The sequence below is a fragment of the Bombus fervidus genome, chromosome 5, assembly GCF_041682495.2.
Source record: "Bombus fervidus isolate BK054 chromosome 5, iyBomFerv1, whole genome shotgun sequence".
Lineage (NCBI taxonomy): Eukaryota > Metazoa > Arthropoda > Insecta > Hymenoptera > Apidae > Bombus > Bombus fervidus.
This window is the reverse complement of record NC_091521.1, coordinates 15,713,628-15,736,058: the sequence shown is the minus strand read 5'-3', so window position 1 is coordinate 15,736,058 and position 22,431 is coordinate 15,713,628. Positions and strand designations below refer to the sequence as shown.

At 37.7% G+C, this 22,431-nt stretch overlaps 2 protein-coding genes across 2 annotated transcripts in view; one reads left to right on the top strand and one right to left on the bottom strand.

Moving 5' to 3' along the window:
- Positions 1-22,431, top strand: part of Wbp2 (WW domain binding protein 2) — a 133,451-nt gene that overhangs the window by 19,616 nt on the left and 91,404 nt on the right. The window lies entirely within an intron of this gene.
- LOC139987752 (sortilin-related receptor) lies at positions 8,768-19,882 on the bottom strand. The gene is made up of 10 exons (XM_072004362.1): positions 19,599-19,882; positions 17,274-17,540; positions 16,971-17,132; positions 16,627-16,890; positions 16,272-16,537; positions 11,934-16,192; positions 11,596-11,849; positions 10,973-11,450; positions 10,445-10,654; positions 8,768-10,363 (listed from the first exon to the last, which is right to left on the bottom strand). Exons 1-10 carry the CDS (start codon positions 19,857-19,859, stop codon positions 10,302-10,304), a joined length of 6,483 nt encoding a protein of 2,160 aa, XP_071860463.1. The 5' UTR covers positions 19,860-19,882; the 3' UTR covers positions 8,768-10,301.

The following is a 22,431-nucleotide window of genomic DNA, read 5'->3' as shown; positions in this document are numbered from 1 at the left end:
CGTTCAAATATTCTCTTCGAGCTTAAATAGAACTTCAACTTGCAGTTGTTGTTTCTTCTTCGCCTGTCCAACTATAACACTCGCTTCGTTTCCAACTTGTCGACTTGCTCGACGATCATCCTCGCCTCATAACGTACGAGTCTCCTCCCTATGTACTCCGCTGATATTCTTACCGTTTCTATCCGCACGTCCGTAAACCAACCACTTGCTGAAGAGATTCGCGATCTTGGTTTCACGCCTCATAAGCTCCGAAACGATTCATCCCTTTTTGCGCTTCGAATCGTTTCTTGCTGCTTTCTCTGATTCGACCGACTCCTCCGGTGTCGTTTTTACTCCTCTCCGACCATTCGTCGTTTTTTCTCTTCTCTTCCGGCGGCTGTCTTTTCGAGTCTCTCGCCATCCATCTGCTCTTATCGATCCGATCGTTGCTGTTCCAAGACTAACGCCTAGGAAAGTTGCGTGGAATTATGTTTTTCAATTATTTTTGTCGCGGAGCGATCTTGAAGTCGTGTTGGATGTAAGAAATCAAGGAAACATTACGAAGGTAGTAGCGTTTTTCTTCTCTTTCCTTTCGCTTCTCGATCGATCGCGTGTGATGGATCGTTGATCCTTCGATCGTGTTCTGTTTCGGATCGAAGGATTCTATTTATCGATTATTTCACTGGAGACGCGATCTTAGAATCGCGACATTCTTTTTCTCTTCGTAACGAGTCGTTGGATCGTTTGCGACAGATCGTCGATCTTTCGAACGCGTCTGCTCGATCTGGAAAGATCAGATTTTCTAACAATTTCCCTGGAAAAGTATCACGACTTTAGAATACCGCAGATGCAAGAAAGCAGAGAAACATCGCAGAAATAACTATGTCCTTCCTCTTTGATCATTTTCCAGCGTATGCGTCACGTGTCTGATAAATCCTCGATCCTTCGTCACGTTCTATTCGAACCGAAGAGATCGTCTTTCCTATTATCTTGTCAAAGGAAAGAAATCAAAGGAATATCGAAAAAGGAGCAATACGCTCCTTGTTTCGTTCAATTATGTATGACAGATTGATTCTGTGACCGAGATATGTTCGAATCGAAGAGACGTTGATGATTCTGCAATGGGCTTCCGGCACGACGCGTTTCTAGGTAGACACGCTAATCGACGAAGAAATAAATACGCGTTTTGTGTCATTGCGTGCCATCAAAGAGGTCTTGCATGTTCGTGGACACGGTCGTTCGTGCTCCAGTAAAATCACAGGAAACGTTCAATTTTGTGGAAGTTCGTCATTGAAGAAGAATCCTCTGACCAGGTCACTTCCTTCACCGTCCGCTGCTTCTCGATCTTTTCCACGAAAATGCAAACTCAAACAGTTCGTTCCTATTTCGCTGTCAAATCCTTTCGCGTCGATCGAAGCCTGACTTTTACGAGTCTTCGTTTACAATTCTTTTCTATTTTTATCGCTTTATACGGCGCTTCTGCCAGCCTCTCGATGGTCAAAATAAAAATAACGACGCTCGATCGTAATAGTTTCTTACACAAAACGGTTCTTTTATTTGTAATTGAAATCTGTCGAGATTCGTGGCAATCAGCTTGTTAGAGATGCTGTTCTTTACTTACTTTCTCTTCCTATCGATGTTTTTGCAAGTCAAGTTACTCCTTTCAATTTTTTATCGGTAAGCTAATTATCTTTTATCGGTACGCTAGAACCTGTGCTTAAGGCAATTACGTTAGGCTACCGATCTCCGCTGTACTGTCCAATTTGCTAAACGATTTGCTCACGATCGTTCGAATGTTTACATCTTCTAATTTCTTCTTTTCCGACCGTAATACGACTCTATCCTATTCCCTTCAAATTTCATGCAAAAATTCTTTCGTAATATCCTGTTGTGCAACTTTACCCTTTTATCCTTGCCGAGAATCGTTCTCCGATGATCTCCGACCACATCTTCCAACGTTTTGTCTCTCTTTCGGACAGCCGTGTTTCACCACGGAGTGTCGCAGAAATCTAACCCTTTGGAGAAAAATCTCTCTGTTCTTATCTAGACTGTTCCTTCGTTTACGATATTCTTCGGTACCTCGCCAAATAGCCGTAGTCGATCGCGAGTTTACGATTCAATTTCTCTTTAAACAAACTCTTCCTTCCAACTTCTTCCACGCGTTCCAGTTGCTCGCCAAAAGCGTAGCCTTGGAGTTTCTCTCTAAACAGTTCTATCTTCGCTCATCCTTCGATCCGGTCTCTTCAGCAGTTTCATCCGGAAATGTAGATTCTTCGCGAAAGAAAACGCGCTTCTCTTCCACATCGAAATCCTACAATTTCTCTTTAAACGATCTGGCGCATCTTTTATCTGTTTCTTCGGCAACTTCAACGGCGTGCCGTGGTTCTTCGCGCGTCCATCAAACGCCTTCACCCTCTGTCACCATCCTTCGGTGGTGCATACCTTTCTCTCACGTTTCAAAGATCGTAAAATCGAAGCAAAAGTCGGACAAGATCATAAAACGATCGCCCTTTTGTGACAACTGACTGCGAGACGAGTGTCGAAATTGCACTGAGGCTGGTGGTATTCTACCGCCCCCGATGTAGCTTCTCCTTGCCGCGTCAGAGTCGAGCCATTTAATAGTGGGGACTCGGATATCCCTTCTTTCACTGGGAAGCTACTCGCGAACGCTGTTCGTGTCCTTGCTATTCACGATCGCGATATCCTCGTTGCTTGCGGCGGAGAAGACCTTCTCCCTACCGACCGTATTTCTTTCACCATGTCCTCTTCGTCTTTTTCCTCTTTCCTTCTTCCCTTTCTTCATCCTCCTGCTCCTTCTCCTGCTGCTGCTGCTGCTGCTCCTCCTCCTCTTTCTAGGTCTGTTTCATTCGCCTCTCGTTCCCACGATTCTCCCGTTTAACCGGTAACACCATTCACGCGGCTAATACCGCTGCCTCGAAAGCGGAGATTCGTGTCGATATTCAGAATCGCCGTGCAATTGCACGCTCACTGCTATTTGAACGTATTCGCGTTCCTGCTTTCTCGATCGATCAATTTTTTTCCACCTATTGTTCGTTGTGACCTAATGGTCGTTGCATAGGAAAGGCTGTTTCGGTTTGCGCGGTTACCGGCAAGCTGATCTCTTGGGTTTAGAAGCCTTCGATGAGCGACATCAGCAGTTTAGCGGAGATTGAAAAACGCGATGGGCAAAGTATAGCGCCAAGTATCCGAGATAAAACGCTGATGGAAAAGTATATTTTAAGATCTGTGTATTCTATTCCCCACAACTTTAGGGATATTATCTGTCGCTTTGTTCGTCTTCTCTGTATTATTACTTTGCTCGTTTAAAACCGCACGCACCGCTGAACGTTACCAGCGACCACCATCGTGTATTTCCATCTTAAATCTTCCGAAACATCGTTCGGTTGAAATATTTCTTAGATACAAATTCGGATCTTTTCTCGGCTCGGATTAATCCTTGCCGAGAGAATCTTCTTTGTCGCCTTTTTTCAATACCGAAAGGGTGCGATCGATAGTTCGCCTCGTTTCCTCATTTCCGTAGTCTTTGAAATACAAAAATTCAACGTTTTTACCAACTTCGATTTCAACCTACAGTTCCGTATTATTTCATTTAAATGTACAACTTTCTTCCTGTAGCCGCGTTCAAGATCGCTTCCTGTTCTCCATCTTGACACAAGCAACGATAAGATCAAGATACTCGCTGTATCATAACGCAAGACGCGAAAAGATGCTTAAAATTCAACGATACTTTCTTCTCCCTTTCTCTCTCCTTCGCTGCCAGGAAAGACAACTTCCGACGTGTTAACGTTTCGCTTTAATTCACAGCCGCGCGTTCAATTAAGGAAAGCTTTGAAACGATTTGTACCGAAACCGGGAAACTCGAGCGAGGCGCGAGGTGCCTGTCGTTCGCTGTAAGCGCTAACGCTTTAACGTTGTAACATGTTAATCCGCTATGTTAACGGGCTAATTTCCCGTAACTGTTCGCATCGAACGGCCCATTGTTCTCCAGTGCGCAGCTATTTGCTCGGCAATTAAATTCATGGCTCCTGGTCGATCGTTTTACAACTGAAACTCGTTCCATTTTCTCGATAGGATTCCAATCGTCTAGTTGCCGCGTTAATGAGCCCGTCTACGATCATTTGCGATCTTCTCGATGCTCGTTATCGATGGATAATAAGTATAATAAATGAAACTGCAACGAAATAATAATCAACTGGAATACGAACGTAAGAAACGGGGAAAAACTGTCGGATCATCTGGACGGAATTTTAAAAGTAAAACGGGAACAGTGTACGGGTAGAAATAACAGAGAAACAAGTCGATAAATGACGGTAATAGAGTGTAAAAGAAGATAATGAACATTCTACAGTGAACTCGCGAACCAGAAGAATTGTAAAAACAAATAAAATTATAATAGCTAGACGCGATTACAAAATAATCGTAACTCGAGTACCAATTAACGCAAATATCAATGACGATTGTGATGGTTAAAGTCGATCGTAAAATAATTAGTTAGTCTTTTAACGATCTCTATCGATGTTTCTATGCACATTTTTTCACAACAAGATCGCAATTTTGGGAAACATTTTCTTTATGAAGATAGAAAAAAGAAGAAGAAGAGGGAAAGGAAAAGAAATGACGCAAAGCGCTCCATCTATTTTTATAGCATAACATATAGCGTTACGCATATCAGGAAACGCATGGTTCGGAGTTCAGAGTGATTTCAATACCAGGATAGGGAACGATGTCAGCGCAACGGCAGAGACATTGCGAGTCTCAGCGTTCTGCTCGTAATTTACATTTTATCGCTAAAAATCCCTCAACCGCTTCAAACGTGTATCTCAGCTCGTTTCCATCTGAACTTTGATTTAACATTTTTTTAACGATTGATGCACATGCAACGATTTCGGACGATCGGAAATTATTAATTATATTATAATGTAACTTGTAAATTATATGTGTTTGTGTGCGTGTAATTGAAAAGAACTATAAATTTTCTATCTTCAACGCACAATTTTTTCCATTACCTCGAAATTGTTCATGCCGTTTTAATATCACCGGCACATTACTGTTACTTCGCTTCAATTTAACACCGACGGTTCAAATAATTCTTCGAACAAGTCTTACACGAATTACACAACGATTTGCCCGTACGTCATGAATATAGATACTGTGTACTTAAATTGTTCGTTGATCGCTATTATCTTGACTGTATAAGGCGTGACGGGCACGTAATTATTTTATCAAGTGGCAATTACACTTTGCAAATGACCAACTACGAGTCGGAGGTGTTATTTATTAATTGAAGAAGGTGTTAACTAAGTTGAAATTAAATGGAATTTCAAATGAAACAGCTTCCCATGAATATAACATCTCTACATCTTATTACAACTAATACCGTCCAATTAAAAATTAAGAAACCTGCTCACACTTGACACATTCGCGCTACAAATTATAATCACTAGACTACGAGTCTCCGTGTAAATTTATATTTCCATTAACTTCATGAACATAAAGGAATAGAACTTAGATAAAGATCGATTTCATTTCTTAAATATCGTCACAAGTCGATCACTTTCGTTTCGATACTTTCCTTATTTTTCCATATTATATGCGTTCTCTGTATTCTCGCACCATAAAACCTATAAATCCATGAACATTTTCGCTTCGATTATCGTCCTATGCTAAGCAACGCTTGGTCGCATATTTCCCGACACAAATCCCTCGAATCGCTTGCAACGTCACTTAAATTCGTTCGTCGACGAGAAAATACTACGAAAAGACTGGGAATTTTAACGCGAACCACATGGTCACCTACGCGATTCCATGCTTCATCTCTCGATGATCTCATCGCTGCAAACCCGTCGTACTTTCACGCGCAATTTCAAAGAGACACGTTAACTGATCTCGATGAATCATTGCCCGCATCCGTACGTCGTCGAAACGGTTCCGAAGGAACCAATTTTTCTAGCAGCGGCGCGATCTTCGTGAAAAAAGAACGCGACGAACGAACCGTACGCATAATCATACGCCGTGGCTGTAATTAAGGAAACAATTATTATTACGGTACATTTGCACGTGCGTAGCCCACATTTCTGCCATGTTCACAGGCGTCCCGTAGCGTAACGACGCATCGAACGCGATGCCAATGTTGAATTTTCGAAACTCCTCCATACGTCGAACAAAAGCGCAAGCTTTTAAGCGGAGATAAACGACTCTGATCTACGTTTCATTGAGTTTAATCCAACTTCTGGATTTGTTAGCTTGTCCGGAAAGTATCTTCCTTTTACAGACACGCGTTTTACAGCGACGCATCTTTATACAAACATGAAACCTAATCCGTCGAACGTTGTGATCTTTATTTCCATAGAACAAACTTGGTCATACGTAATTCGATAAAATAATATAAAATGGAAAATGTGCATCCATTATTTCCTTATAAAACGAAAGAAACTTTTCGGACGACCTAATAGTTGCTGTGTCTGAGAGGATTTAAGCAACTTATATTTGCTTTTATTTTATCTTTGAAATCACACGTGTATACGAGTTTGGTGGAAGTTCGAAGCTGATCGAAGATGAAATCGCTTTTTGGGTAAATCGAAGCAGTCGTCGCTTTATCTTATTTTCTGTTTTAAAAATCCAGAAAGATATCTTTCGTTATTTAATACGGCCTCTTATACGACCTCTATCGAATTTGTCAACTTTTTTGGATAATAATTCTAGATAGACGTTCCATTAATAGCGTCAGAAGCGAATGGTCACTGACTTATAGTTTAATCAAAATTAGGTAATTCCAGGATAAACATCGTATGGTGGGTTCAGAGTAGTAAAAGTTAATCGAGTAGATACTTGTGTATATTGTATCCTTCTTAGAATATCATTCTTGATAATTAGGTTCTTCCTATAATTTCTTTTGTATACGAAATAGTACACTGAAACTAACGTTTCGTTAATTGAAGAAGCATGTATTGTAGTTTCTTTACTGATTTTGGTAATTTCATCGTTTCCGGCTGAAATGGAGAACGGAAGTTCGGCCAGAGAGTTTGACAATCGGCGGAAACGTTACCATTCCGTTGCATTGCCAAAAAAAGTAGAGCGATGACAAACTCGTTTTACAAATTACCCGAGAACCAGTCCTCGGATAGAAACGTCTGTATTATTTCTTCGTTTCCCTACTGGCAGATATTAATTTAGTTGAGATATTAAGACGCAGAACGATTTTAATGATTGTTAAAAACATACTAAGAAATGTATAGAGTAAAGAAGTTCTTAATATTCGAATACAAATAGCAATTTTTTAATAATCTCTTTTCTCCGTCGGTGTATTTCAAATTGTCCGTTGTATTGGAAATTAAAAAAGAAAAGAAACGAACGGTGATTGCCACGTTTAAAAATTGAAAAGATGAAATTTTCACGTCTTTTTTATTTTTAATATCATCCTTTGTTTACTTCAGATGGAAAGGAACAATGGTAGAAAATTAGTAAAATAAGATTATCATAATCATATGCCTTAAATTCATTTATTTACACGCAAATATATTATATGTATACGGATAGATATTTATATATTATGTATATATCACTGTTATATTCCTATATAACCCTTGAGATTTACACGTACAACCTACGTTTCATTCGACATCGTCGCTCTCGCCAAATATTTCGCTCTCCACTCTTTTGTTTCGCGTCACGTATGTTATGAATTTGCTGGAATCCTTCTTCTTTTTTTAATCTCTTAGCACTCGATCCGGCAATCTTTCGTCGTTTTACACAGTGATATATCTTTTTTTGTCTTTTTATTTAATTGTCTTTTAACTATTGTTTAAAAATGCTTAATCGATTACCGAACGAATACCATAGTCAAGACGGATAATATAAAAAACATCGAGAATATCTCTTTTAAAAACGACACGTGTTCGAAAAGGCCATGACTGTAAAATCATTTCGCAAACTCGATAAATAGCTAACAATAGCGATTTTAGAATATAAAATATTGTCGTGTTACGATTACGAAAATTTTCAGAACAGTGCACTTGAGATTAATGTAAACGGACCTCGATTAACACAAACCTTGATTTTTGTGTCTTTACAATAGATAGAATAGATCTCGATAATATTGCTAGAACGCTTCTTGTTCACATGAACCTAGGTGATGACGAATAACTTATCCACGTATCTCGCGTCTTGTCTCTGTTGAGCATTAAACCATCAAAGAATCGTTTGAGAAAAGATTCGATGCAAAGTCTTCTTGTAAAATGATCTGAGAGAATTTCGTAAAAGAATTCTGCACAGGATGTGAAAAGAGGTAATGTTAAATCTGTTAAATCTTCATAGTACTACTAAGATTAAAAAATATTAAATTAATGTTAAATTTCATATTAATATTGTTATTGATACTATAATATTAACAATACTATTATAATATTATTAATGATATCATGCTTCATAAAAATAAGATTGCTACTTGTTAAAAAATATAACGATGAAATTATCCATTTAATAATGCTCTTCGCTACTGATTTCTTAATTTCTAAACTACCTTCTTCCAACACTCTGTGCACCAAACAAAAGTTGATCTTAATCTCACTTCTGAAAAATTATACAGTGTTCACAGATTCATTTCATTGGAATGAAATAGAAAATTTACTTAGGACAACCTCGAAAATTAAAAAAAATGACAAGCTTGCGTGCTTATACTAAACCTTCGGCTTTATCGCGTAAAAAAGCCGAACATATTTTCAAGATACATATTTTCTCTCTTCTTTCACACTTTCTCTCTCTCTCTCTCTCTCTTTCTCTCTCTCTCTTTCTCTCTTTTTAGCTGATCGAGTAACAAGTATTCGTTATTTACAAATCTATGATAGCACAGGTAATTTCATAATCGTGCTACCATCACTTCCGTTTACATAACATCTCCACTAAAAAAAATAGTTAAAAATAAGCAGCACATATTTCGAGTTTCGCATGCATCTAATAGTGCCATCTATAAACCCTGCCTGCCTTGTAACGATCCAAACTGGCTTCTCTTTACTTCTTTTTCTTTCTTCTCATCGAACTATAGCGACCACAATCATTTAAAAGTAAATGCTTCTCAATCACAAATTGTTTTAATGCGAAGACACAACCATTATTATTTTTATTCTTTTCGTCTTTCTAATTTTTTGTCTTTTCTATCGCTAACGGAACTTTCACCATCGTCACAAGCTTTTGTCCTGACTGTTTTGTAAACGTATACGATCATATTATAATTAGTCATCACTATGAACAAGCTCATTCGTGTTAACGTCGTGTGTATACAAAGAGAAGAAAAAGGATTTATTACAAAACAGCGGAGCTAATAACGAGTATTTCAAATGCGAAAGTAGCCTCTGATTTTGTCACATAGTTGCTGTATGATTTCGTTATAAAAGTAGCCTCTAATTTTCTGACATTAATTGCTGTATAATGGGACAAAATATTTTGCGTTGATTGAGAGACTGGAACTCCGCGTTTGAGAAAACGAGCCTTACACGATGTTATATCATAGAAAATAAAGAAAAGTAATGCAAACCATATAATAAAATCATTGATCAAATTATGAAACGATTTTCTCTCATTATACATATAGTACAAATGCAATAGTAAATGTCATATATGGCATCTTTCGAAAAAGCTTAAAATTGTTGGGCAGTTACAAAATATTTCCGATATATACAAATTCTCTTTCATTTTTTTTTTTTTTTTTCTACCTCTTGTCATTTCTTACTCTCACGTCTTTTTGTCTTACCTTTATATAGATATTAAACAAACAACACTTTCCATCTTTATCTTATGGCCCACCGGTATGACGTAAACTTAATCATCCGTATACTTAATCAAATCTATGTATATAACATGTACACGTATAATAGTACTCTACAAACAGAGGATCATGTGATATTTTTCTCTCACGTTATAGTCACAAACCTTTCATGTAAGTGTTCCGAAGAGCTCTCGATCAATCTTGGTTTACTTTCTACGAATATAGTATTGTGTGCATGTGTGTGTATACGCGTGTGTATACGTGTGTGTATGTCAGTCTTGAGCCACTTTCATAAAAGCTTTCTACTTTTATGACCAGGTCGTCTCTTATCTCGAACATTTTCGTATCAATAGTGTGTTGGCACATTTCTCCTAATATTTAATTATTATGTATACTTATATTTTATATATATATATATAATACGAATTTTATATATATATATAATATATATTCTATATATATATAGAGAGAGTGTAATGTACCTGTTTATACTTCGTAGTGTGAGAGTGTTATGTTGTTATGTGTGATACTTTTCGCGAGCTTATGCTATTACTAATGGCTCATCATCGGAGAAACCTCGGATCACGGGACTGTCTTCTTCTTCTGAAATTGAAAAATTGAAAATTTTGAATATCTTACATTTTCTAGCATTAAATTATACTGTTAAATGGATTGTAGACTCACCTAAGCCGTCTGTGGTACCGGGGAAGGTGGCCTGCCCGCGTCTAGTATCGTAGTGGCTATTAGCAAATTGTGTGAAACTATTGGGTAATCTTCTGTGTCTAACGATAAAGTATGCCAACGCAGATCCCAAAGCAAAGATCAGGAAAAAGGTTGTTATCGCATACGAAATAATGTTAGCCGTATCTATAGTCACTGGTAACGATGATAGTTCTAAAAAGATTAATTTCTTATTAATTACACTAAATTGCTTAAAATTAAATTAATTAAATTAATATTTGTTAGATAATTTTTTGGTAATTATTTAATAACAGTGACACCTCGTCGATATTGAATAAGTCATTTGAAATATGATAATCATATGAAATGAATATATTACAAACCGAATACAGCAACGTATTTTAACACTCGGCGAAATCGGTGAGGTGCCCCATATTTTAAATATCGCATTTCTTAAGCTTGTACGTAAAAGTAAAATTTACGATAGTTTGTTATTAAAATCAACGACTATAACTATATTCAGATAATTACCCGCGCTATGTACGGTGCTAAACACTTCGCTCAGAGGACTCTGGTAGCCTTCCTCAGTGACTAAACGAATAGCAAACGAGTAAATGGTATCCGGTTTCACATCTTTGTATATGTACGGTGGCTGATCGCTTTTATATATCTTGGCGATCGAATCGTTCATTACGTGTGATCCTTCCACCACCAAAACCTCGTAATGATACTTCTCGTCTCTCATAGCATCTGGTAAATCGTGTTCTTGCCAGTAAACAACAAAGCGCTGCTCGTCATACAGAACCTTCACTTGATGAGGAGGTGGAATGTCTGGTGCCGTGTAGAAAACCGGTTGACTGGGTAGAGCGTTCTCGACATCCGTGGATATCGTTATTTGATACTTGCCACCGTGTTTAATCGAGTTGAATGTATGCTTCATAACAGATTCGTTCGTCGCTGGCAAAGTCACTACAAAATGCTTTTTGAGCGTCGATTCTGTTACGGTGATCTGTAATTTTAAAAGTAATAACTTTTAAACAAACGAATACTTAGGTAGCTTCTCAAAATTAATTTTAAGATATAGCAAGGATATTCTTTCAATTCAAGGGAAAGATATAGTGCAATAATTTATATCGTTGAAATTTCTTATTCACCGTATATCTAATTGGCTCGTCGATGTTAGGACAACTTGCGCTCCAGGAAATAATTATGGTATCTAGTCTCTCTGTTGGAGTAACTTTTAGTTTCTTTGGCGGAGCCCGTTGATTGAAATGTGTGAATACCGAGACTGGTTGACTCAATGGCCCAGCGCCATAATCTCCGTTCACGCCCACCGCAAACACATAAGACTCACAGGCTTCCAGTTCTTTGATAGTCGCTGACAGGTTTGTCGTTAAATACCTATATTCTGAAAATACAATTAATTTTCAACTAATGATTCAAATAATTGCCGATCGTTCCATGTTTACGATTTAAATTACAAGGCTATTACTTTGGAAAAATTCCTTCATTTTCACTGCATAATGAATTCCATACTGCCATTTGATTTTCCTGGTGCTTTTGGGCGGATCCCAAGTAAGCTTTACCGACGTTCCATGCGGTTTCACTAATTGCGCAACCAGGTTCGTGACAGTCGGTAAAGGAGTGCCCTCCGTGGTTGCGGTAACAGTCTTTGTCTTGCCAACGTAGTTCTTCCTCTTGGCACCAACTTCAAAACTATACATAGTTCCTGGAGCTAGTTTCAGTATCTCCACGCGATTCTCCGTCTCGAAAGTCGGCGGTAGTACAGGGTATTTCGTCGGACCTCTCGGAGTAATGACATAGGACACATCTTTCATCTTCTTCCATGACAGAGTCACTGAGTGATTGGTGACCGCCTCCACTTTAAGATCCTCGATATTGTCGATATTAGTGGATCCATCGAAGATTAAAGTTGCCACGTTGGACGAGGCAGACTCTCGTTCCTTATTCTTTGCTATTACCCAGAATGAATAATTCTTTCCTGCCTCGAATGGCATGTCTAATAAAGCGGAAGTCTTTTGCCTGAAGAACCGTACAGGTGGTATAGGTGGCGTTACGAATCCTTCGTAACCGGTGATAGGTCCATTCGGATGCAGTGGTGGTTTCCAGGTGACCTCTACAGTGGTTCCATTTTTCTGTGTCACGGTGACGTTCCAAGGTTCTGATGGGACACCTTCGCCCGTAGTAGCGATTAAATATTTGGCTGGCGGGAATGACGTGGTCTGGCCCTTTATTCTAACGTGAACTGTCATATTGTAACGAGTATATGGTTTAAGATTGTTAAATTGATACTCCATTTCTTCGATCCAGTGACTAGCATTGGTCCAATTCGCTCCAGGTACAGCGTACGCTATCGAAGGTAGAAACTCGAAACTGACGTTGGTGGGCAATGGCATCCACCAATATAAGAACAAACTGGTAGCAGTGACCGATCGCTCGTCCACTCCCATCACAAGCACCTGGTAAACACGGGAACTATTTTTCTCGCAATTGCTCTCGTCGAAACCATCCACGCAATCCTGTTTACCATCGCAGTACGATGCCAGAGGGAAGCATCGTATCTCGTCGCAAGGGAACAAGCCAAAGAAACAAGATGGCGTGGCTGCCGGGCTGGAGTGCTGTTCTCCGGAGCAACCTAACTCGTCGCTACCATCTGGACATTCCTCCACGCCGTTACAAACGCTCCTTATGGGAATACACGCGCCGTCCATGCGACACGTGAATTGATCTTCTCTGCAGGAAGGCTGATCACTGTCCCCACAGTGCAGCTCATCCTCGCCAGAAGTACAATCACTGGAGCCATCGCAAACCCACGAATCTTGTATACAATCGCCGTTCAAGCACTGGAACTGATGTTCCCTACAGACCTTAGCCTGTTCCGTAGGATATACCACCGTCCATTCCTCAACATCCTCGTTACCACAACCCATCTCATCCGAGTCGTCTCCACAGTCGTCTACGCTGTCACATTTCCACCAGTATGGCACGCACTTCTTGTTATTACACATAAACATCCAATTATTGCAAGGGCTGTTAGGGAGAATTGGTGCCAATGACGGTGGTTGCTGAGTGGTACAGTTAACCTCGTCAGAACCATCGGCGCAGTCTTTGTCCCCGTCGCAAAGCCATGAACTGTATATGCAACGATATTTAGTATGCGACAAATTGCACGTGAACTGCCACTGTTCGCAGACCATCTCGCTACATTCATTCTCGTCTCCTCCGTCTTCACAGTCTGGTTCGCCATCGCACTTCCAACTAGCTGGGATACAACTTCCGTCTGTTTTGCAAAGGAACTCGTCGGATCTGCATGTGCCGGGGAATACCTTCTTGCTGCAGTTCTTCTCATCGGAACCGTCTCGGCAATCGTTCTCGTTGTCGCAGCGCCATCTGTGTGATATGCATCTACCGTTTGCGCACCTGAACTGTGATTCCGTACATTGCGGATAGTTGCAATTCATCTCGTCTTTACCATCCTTACAGTCGTGATCGAAGTCGCAGACCCAATGCTTTGAGATACATCTGTTGTCATCACACTCGAAGTTTGGCGTACACGTGGTGTGTTGTGACGTACAACCGACCTCATCCGAATTGTCTCCACAATCATTGTCCCGATCGCACCGCCACGATGATGGAATACATACGTCATTAGCGCAAGCGAATTGATTTGGGGCACACGTACTGGCTACTCTGGGACACGTGGAATTAGCGAACGGGGTGATTCCTCCTGGGCACATACACTTGCCATTGATCATTTCCATTCCATCGGGACAAAGACAGACATAACCACCACGAGGTGCTCCGACACAAATGTGCGAGCAAGTATTATTAACGCAAGCGTTGGTACCTTGCTGAATGCTGTGCGCGAATACTTTGAGATCCATCAGACCAGGTAATTGACCTATGATAGAAGTGATGCCGAAACCATGATCTTTATCTGCGACGAATATCATAGATTGCTTCCAATCATCCCAATACATGTTGTCCTTGAATACTGCTATGGCGAACGGATGTGACACTTTTTCACTTTTAGAGATCACCTTCTTGAATTTCTTTCCATCGAAGTCGCTAGATCCGATGTAATCCTGCCTGGCGTCCACCCAATAGATCCGTTCTGCTATGTGATCGATAGTTATTCCATTTGGCCATTCGACATTTGGTTCCACGAACAATCTCTTCACATCCGATCCATCCAGATTGGCTCTCGATACAGAAGCATTTCCCGGAGCCCAATCGGTCCAAAACATATACCCATTCATTGGATGAACAGCTATTCCCCTAGGTTTCTGCAAGTTATTGGGTCCTAGGATGGTCCTTCGCATTCTTCCCATGGTAGAAATGTCTGTTCTGATCACCTGAATCCTCATTTTAACGCCGTCAACGATATACAGAAGATTAGAGACCCAATCGAGAGCCATTCCTTCTATGGAACTTAAGTCAGTTTCTACTAGAATTTCGGGGAAACTTACACCATCTTGGAAACACTGTCTACCTACAGTGTCGTTGACAATATCCGCCCAGTACAGACAATTGTTTCTCATGTCGAACTCGATCGCTATAACGTTCTTTAAATCGTGAATAGGTAGTGTTACCAATTTCTCGTCTAATAAATTGATTCGCGAAATATGCTCACGTTGAGCTACCAATAAGAATCCAGGTTTTTCCTGTATAGGGCATGGAATCTCGTCCGGCTCGAAATTTCGCGCTAAGCCACCTATGCATTCATCATCGGCTATCTTTATATAACCCTTTGTTCGATTATAAAATGCGCCAGGTTCACAGGTATTCGGTACAGCATAAGGGTCATAGAGAGTCATGGTTTTATCTCTGATACAGTGATAAGGATTCCCAGTTCGTACGAAGCCAAAGTCGCACTGATAATCGTTAAAATCGCATCCGCATATTTCCGTCTTTATTGGTCGATCATAATCCATCCCCGTGTAACAATTAGCTTTCAGTGCTCTTCTTTGATAGACGTCTTTTCGGCCTAACACGCAAGCCATCACCGGTTGATCGGTACTCGTCGGTGACCAGAATTTAAAATCATCCTTGGTACAATCTCTTTCGAACACGTTCCTCAGATCGACCTTGATTATTAGCCACTGATGCTGGCCGCTACCTGAACCAAACATCGTGAAAACTGTAGTATTTTCCCCTGGTTCGGTCATCAGTCCGTACACGCGCAACATTTTCTGATTGAATTCGTACGACTGCCAGGTCTCTCCTTCGTCAATAGAGTAAGAAATGTCTTTGGTTTCTCCGCGTGACTTGAAGTACTTAACGGCTACCAACAGACCACCATGGTCTCCCATGTTAAAGAAGTAGTAGTCCTTGAGGACCTGTTTCCAAGTAAGGCCAGCATCTCTCGATACGTACAGAGCAGGATGACCTTTAAGATTTGGCCCTATCACTCCTGTAGCCATTATAATACCAGGAGCAGACTTCGAACTCATAATAGATACCGATCTTGTCACGGGATATAGCTGACTGAAACGTTGACTCAACTGCAACGAACAATTCTTAGCGCAGTGTATGTAGAAACCTTCGTAATTGGCAGTAGGTGGTTTTATACTGTTCCATGTCGCACCATGATCGAATGTTATCACGGAAACTAAATGTTCAAGTCCAATAGAACCTGATTTTGGTGCTCCTTTTACTTGCGACGCTATATAAATGCCACGGAGACCTTCTACTTTGTACAGATCGGTAAATGCTTCGTCCGCTACGTCACTGGAAAAAATCACATACGAATTGGTCATTCTTTCCTTATCCTTCTAATTGTTTGCTTGAGATAAATTGAGATAATTACTTTAGCCAACTGTCTTTCCAGGTACTGTTCGGGAAAAACGTAAAAATTCCCTCGAGAGATAATGTGAACGTAGCCATCTTCTCATCTATAATTTCTGATATATAAAGATTGACGTGCGTTTCATCGTGAGAAGCCGTAACGAAAACTCTGTTATGTGAAACATCGACTATATGATAATTCTTAATTGGCAAAGGCGTATTAAACTCGGCCTTGACGAAGCTAAAGTTCTTGTAAGATACGAAAAGATCCAAATGCTCCGTTCCGTTCTGCGAAGCAAAAATTTTGTTTATTCGCAATGTATATCTGGTTAAGATATATACAGGATAAAATTTTATAAGCTTGATTTATTACGTGCCTTTATTTTCTTTGAAGTAGCAAATCTATAATCTCCTCTAATTTGAAAATCTTCCACTTCTGATATAATCACTGTCGACGGTCCGATTAAGCGAGTCACTGAGTCTTTTAGTAAATTATTCTGCAAATCAATCTGGTAAACGGTATTTCTTCCATCAGAATGCATGCGTTCGATTATCAAAGCCGGTGCGGGCGACCAGAAGAATGCTTTTACGTAAGGACGCAATATCATCCACGTGAAACCAGTGTTCGATGATAACCATAGCTGAAACCAATATAATAGAAGCATAAGAATCATTTTTCTAAACTGAACATTACTTTTAACGGAAGTGTATCAAAACTTACATTGGGCACAGGACTGACTTTGTCCAAAGCAAGGACAATATCAACGTCCATTTCATAAAACGAGATTTCACTAGGATGAAACCGTACTCGCACCTTATTTATCATTTCTCCATTATCCGGTGTAATGAAAAGTAACTTGTGTGTACTGTCCACAAAGATACACTGGAAAAAAAAAACGTTGAATCATGTTAAAACGATAAAATGAGTGAAATGAAAATTAAACTAGAATAATAATAAAATAATTATGAATTATGCAACTGTAAATGAAAATTAGAAGATAATACTAATGAAATATGAGCTTACAAATCTGTAATATTTTGGATGATTGGTAAACTTGTCCAGGGTAGCATACTGATCATCTCCAATTCGAAATTTTTCAGTTATGTTGTCAAATGTGTCACCATAATCATAACTTATATACACAGCACTAGGATTAGTAGGTGTTGGAGCTGTGCTGCTCTGCAATTTCATCACTGGTGTACTATCCCTTGCCAAGCATATTATCACATTGGATCTTTCTCCTACCCAGTGAACTATCAACTGTTGATGGGAATCATTTAAAGCATTGATCTGCGGGGAAAAGAGAAAGTTGAAACATTAATTCCAAACATGAAATTATCAGAGATATCATCAGTCACAATATTGATAAAGATATGGATGAGCTGAAAAGTACAAATATGATATGGAGGAAAACATTGCACTAACTTGTTTGTATATATACGTTGATTTATATAAATATAAAAAAATGTAGTATACAATTTTTTCTCCATTCAGTAAAACTTGAACGAAGGTCAAATGTATTAGATATTGCACTTCATGGAAAAAGATCGCGTACTTTTTACTGTGAAAATACATAGAGGAAAATTTTTACGATGTAACGATTCTAATAACAAACTATAGATTGTCTAATTTATTAACATGACGTGATAGATAAGCGATGAATATCGTTAATTTATTACGACGAATTGTACAAATTTGAAAATATAGAGATATCGTCAGCTCGCATCGTAAGCTCTAAAATGTACGAAGTAATTTTTTTATTTTTCTCTTCCCCCGGTCTTAAATAACTTCAAGGATTTCTGCAGTGTGGTTACATTACACATGTGAAAAAAAGTGAAAGGAATTTCTGAAAAATCGTTGCCAATATTTATTCACTAATTTAACATCTATTCTGTACATATTACTGATCATAAAATATTATTTTCTTGCGAACAAAATATTTATTTAACTTCATTTTGAAATAATTTCGATTAACATAAATGATTAATATAATTAATTATGTATTAGAACATATATAAATATAAAAAGAATGTTACTTTTCCTTTTTTCAATTCATTACAAAATTCCAGATTAGAAACCTCGAGTTTTATTATAATTATTATTCTGTTAAGTAATTGAATCCCTAGATGGAGTTCGTGGTAAAAGATAAATATGTAATATAAATTCGTGATTTAATTCATATATAATTAAAAAGTATTTATAGATATTGAAATTTTAGCTGCTAATACGAGCGACTAATGCCGTAGGCTTTTTTTATATAGTTTATTTTATCAACTTAACTGACTAATATAATACATATGTATTCTTTTGTTGTCATCCACTCAAATACTTTAGTCTGTAATCTAACTTTGGATTTAATTGCATTCGCTGGAATGACACGTATTACCTATGAGTAACTGTCACACGCTGCTTATGCACTATGTATCATCAGAACATTTCATATTTTTTAATATAAATGTCTGTCCTTGAGGTAAGATAAAACTGCGCTATTTCATCTTACTTATCACGCCGTATATTTCGCGAAAATATTTCGAATCGGTTTTACGTAAAACATACGAAAAATAGTTTCGAGAAAGGAAGTCAAAGTACACTTCTATCGAATTCAATAATTATCGAATACGATAAGACGAGCCACTACAAACAAAGGAAAAAAGAAATTGCGACCAATTGTAATAACAGTGATTTCTACGATTTCGATTTAGCTAAATATAGAGCGCAATGTCGTACTAGGTATTCTTTTCGTCGGACAACCTTATTTCCAATTCACGAGCACACAATATGATAAATATGAAACATGTCATTGATTTCAATTGGAGTAATTCGTCAGTAGACACTGTTCGTTCAGCTGACACGATACAAGACGAACAAAAGACCGTGGTTTTTCGATAACAATCAATGGAGTGCTTTATTTGAAATATGGAGTTCGGTCGATCGCTAAAAAGGAAATAGAAAAATGAAAAATGGAGGAAAAAGATGAGAATCCATCACTGAAAATAAAAGAGACGGATAGAGCGGTTACTGACCTCTGCGTGTCAATAACAGAACAACCATGACGCGTTACTCCGTTTCGTCAAGATTGATTAAATTTAGTCCGGAAGGGACATAATACGGCAATTACGTTCTCCGCTGTTGAAAGCACAAAGGCAGCGCTATGTATGCCGGCCTTATTAGCTGCCGCGTAAAATTCTAAAAACGCACCTTATCGGCGAGTAACAAGTATGCACAAGGAATGATAAGAGAACAAAAACAACCTATCTTATGCGGGAAATAAATCGATGGCATTGCCGTTGCGCGAACTGGATCAAAAGAAACAGATCGTTGGTAAAATATTAAAATATAATATCGTACCTTCGTTGTGATGTTTGGATTGTTATTTGGAAATAGCGGAACATCCCTACGCGTTCGACTAGCTGACGTTTCCCTGACATCGGAATAATCATCCCGATTTATGACAAGAGGCTGCCTATAACCATAAGATTCATAGTCCTCGGTAATGTGAAGGGTTTTCGCTTTTTCACCGAATCTCTGTCCGTTATTAAAACTCGTTAACAACATAAAATGCAAAATAAACGCAGAATAATAGAAGACCGAAGTCGTCCGGCCGGCCATCTTGCTCAGACTGACTTTCTTTTATCATGGCATGTACAAATATATATAACTAGATATACAGGGTGTCTCGAGTAACTGAACCAGACTACACTCTGAAATGATGGAGGGTAGAAAAAAAAGTTTCATTAGGTAAAATTGAGTAGTTTCGAATGAATTATGACCTAATCATGCAAGTATTTACACATTTACTGTGAAAGTTGAGCTGTTTTGAAAACTGTAAGGTTACCCCTGTTTTTTAAAATGGAACTTAAAGTTTTGTATATATCAATGGATGAGTTTATTTTATATAATATATATAATATGTATAAAGAGTGTATTATATTAATCGTGTATGAATATAATTATCTTAAAAAATATTTCGTTTCAGTTTCATGAAATTTATCATATGAAAGAGAAGGAAATAAATTAGAATAAATGTAAGGCTACTGCGTCACATCTTTCCTTGTCATTCGTACGGTTAGTTCTGCACTTCAGAATTAAAGTTAAAATGTTTTCTATGCTAATAAATTTTCGACGTAAACATCATAATACTCCCTAAAAAAATTTTTATATTTTCTAGCGGGCTGTAGTTTGACCTCGTTGCATGAAACATCTTATATATATATATGTATATATATATATAATATATTACGACAATGTGTGTATTTATGTAGAGTATATCAAGATGAAGAACTGCATGTCTAATATAATGCGTCTTAACGCGCATGCGCCTTTCATCATTTGTATATTTATCTTTAAACAGAATGATCTCGAAAGTTTTTGCAAAATAAGAATCCATAATATTAAATTAGGGTAAAAATTAAAAAAAAAAGTAATATCTTGAAGTTCTTTTAAGCTTTGTACAATTCCATCTTCTATATAATAAATAAAACCTGCAATAAGGAAGATGTCGCGCATTGAGGACGCAACCATACCTCGTGGCGATTATTGATTGCGTTTTGGAACACGCTTAAGTTTAAATTGTTTGGTAACAATTTTTAAAAATCATTGGATATATTTAACGCACTATTTTGAATAACAACAGTATTTTTATCAATGCATCTAATTTGTGTAAACTAATAAATATATATATAATAGTTATATTCAAAACAATTACAATTACAAACAATTAAAACGAAATTAAGACACTCGTAAAGTTTACTGGCTATAAACTAATTATTATTCAAATATAAATTGGAGCATAATTGTCAACGTAGTTATCAATGGGAAAAAAGGTTCGTAATAAAATTGAAAGTCATCGTTGGGGAAGTAAGTACTTTTATCGGCGACTCTCAAATGTATGTAATAATAAAACTACATTAGATAATGACTATCATTTCCTGGCGACACCATCAAGGTCTCCCTCTGCTCTCGGTACATCTATTCAAGCAGAGCGTATGATTAAAAAAAGGTTTTTTTACAGTTCTAATTACTAAATACGTAAATAGAATACGAAATATATGTACAGCGAATAATAAAATTTCTGTGATTTTTCAACTGTGCCAATAATTTTGTAACTTTGTACTTCATAAAAAATTTATCTAACGAAAACAACAAATTTTTAAAGTTAAAATTGATCCAAAGAAAGATACAAAGATTTAAAGCATATACTGTCTAAGATAAAATGGTATTATAAAATTATAATCCTGCCTTCCTTCTTTTCTTATTAATCTCTAATCTAAAAATATTATCAGGATTTATGGACGAGGATGGAAATATTCTTAGGATCATTTCGTACAACTATAATTATTAGATAGTTTTACAATTATTATATATTTCCTATTATAATCATTTTTATTTCTTATAATTTACTGTTCTTCGTTATCTCGTATTTATATTTATATATATATATTTATATTTATATATAAAACACATAGCTATGAAATATTAAGTTGTGTGTAGTGTAGCAATGCGACTCCAAATAGTTTAAAAAATATCCACTAAATGCACATGCATTAAACTAGAAAAAAGCGAACGGTGTCATCGATTTCATTGTATGTTTCTTTCTTCTTTTGATTAACATCGTTAATTATTGTGTTTCGTTCTTCTTGCCTAGGCGTATACTGCGTTACTCATGATCGTATGTACAAATTAGTGAAGCGCACAGTACAATATATAGTAAAAAAGATGAGACGTTTTACAAACGTATTCCCAACATGTGCTACTCAGAGGTATCGTCGAGAGAAATATGATTATTACCACGTCAAGAAAAAGTGCATTCCAAGAAAAATGGAACAAGTCGACGTCGATTGAAATGAGTCGCATTGTAAATGGACAACATCCGAACAGAAAATAGGGCGAGAGCTTTTTGTAAAAATGAACAGTTCTTAAATAATCGTCACTGAAAAAGATGGTCAAAAACGCGGTTCTTAAGTTTCGACCTTAAACCATTCTTACACTCTATATGAAACAAAAAACAACCGTGATAAATATTTAAAAATGTCAAAAGATAAGACAAAAGGAAAATAATAAAGAATACGAAAGTTAACAATCGCGTAAATCGCAACGTGAATATGATATCAGTTATTATCAAGCGAGACGCTTCAAATGGAATCGATACCATTCCCAATTCTTCTCGTTGATAAAAGCTCGC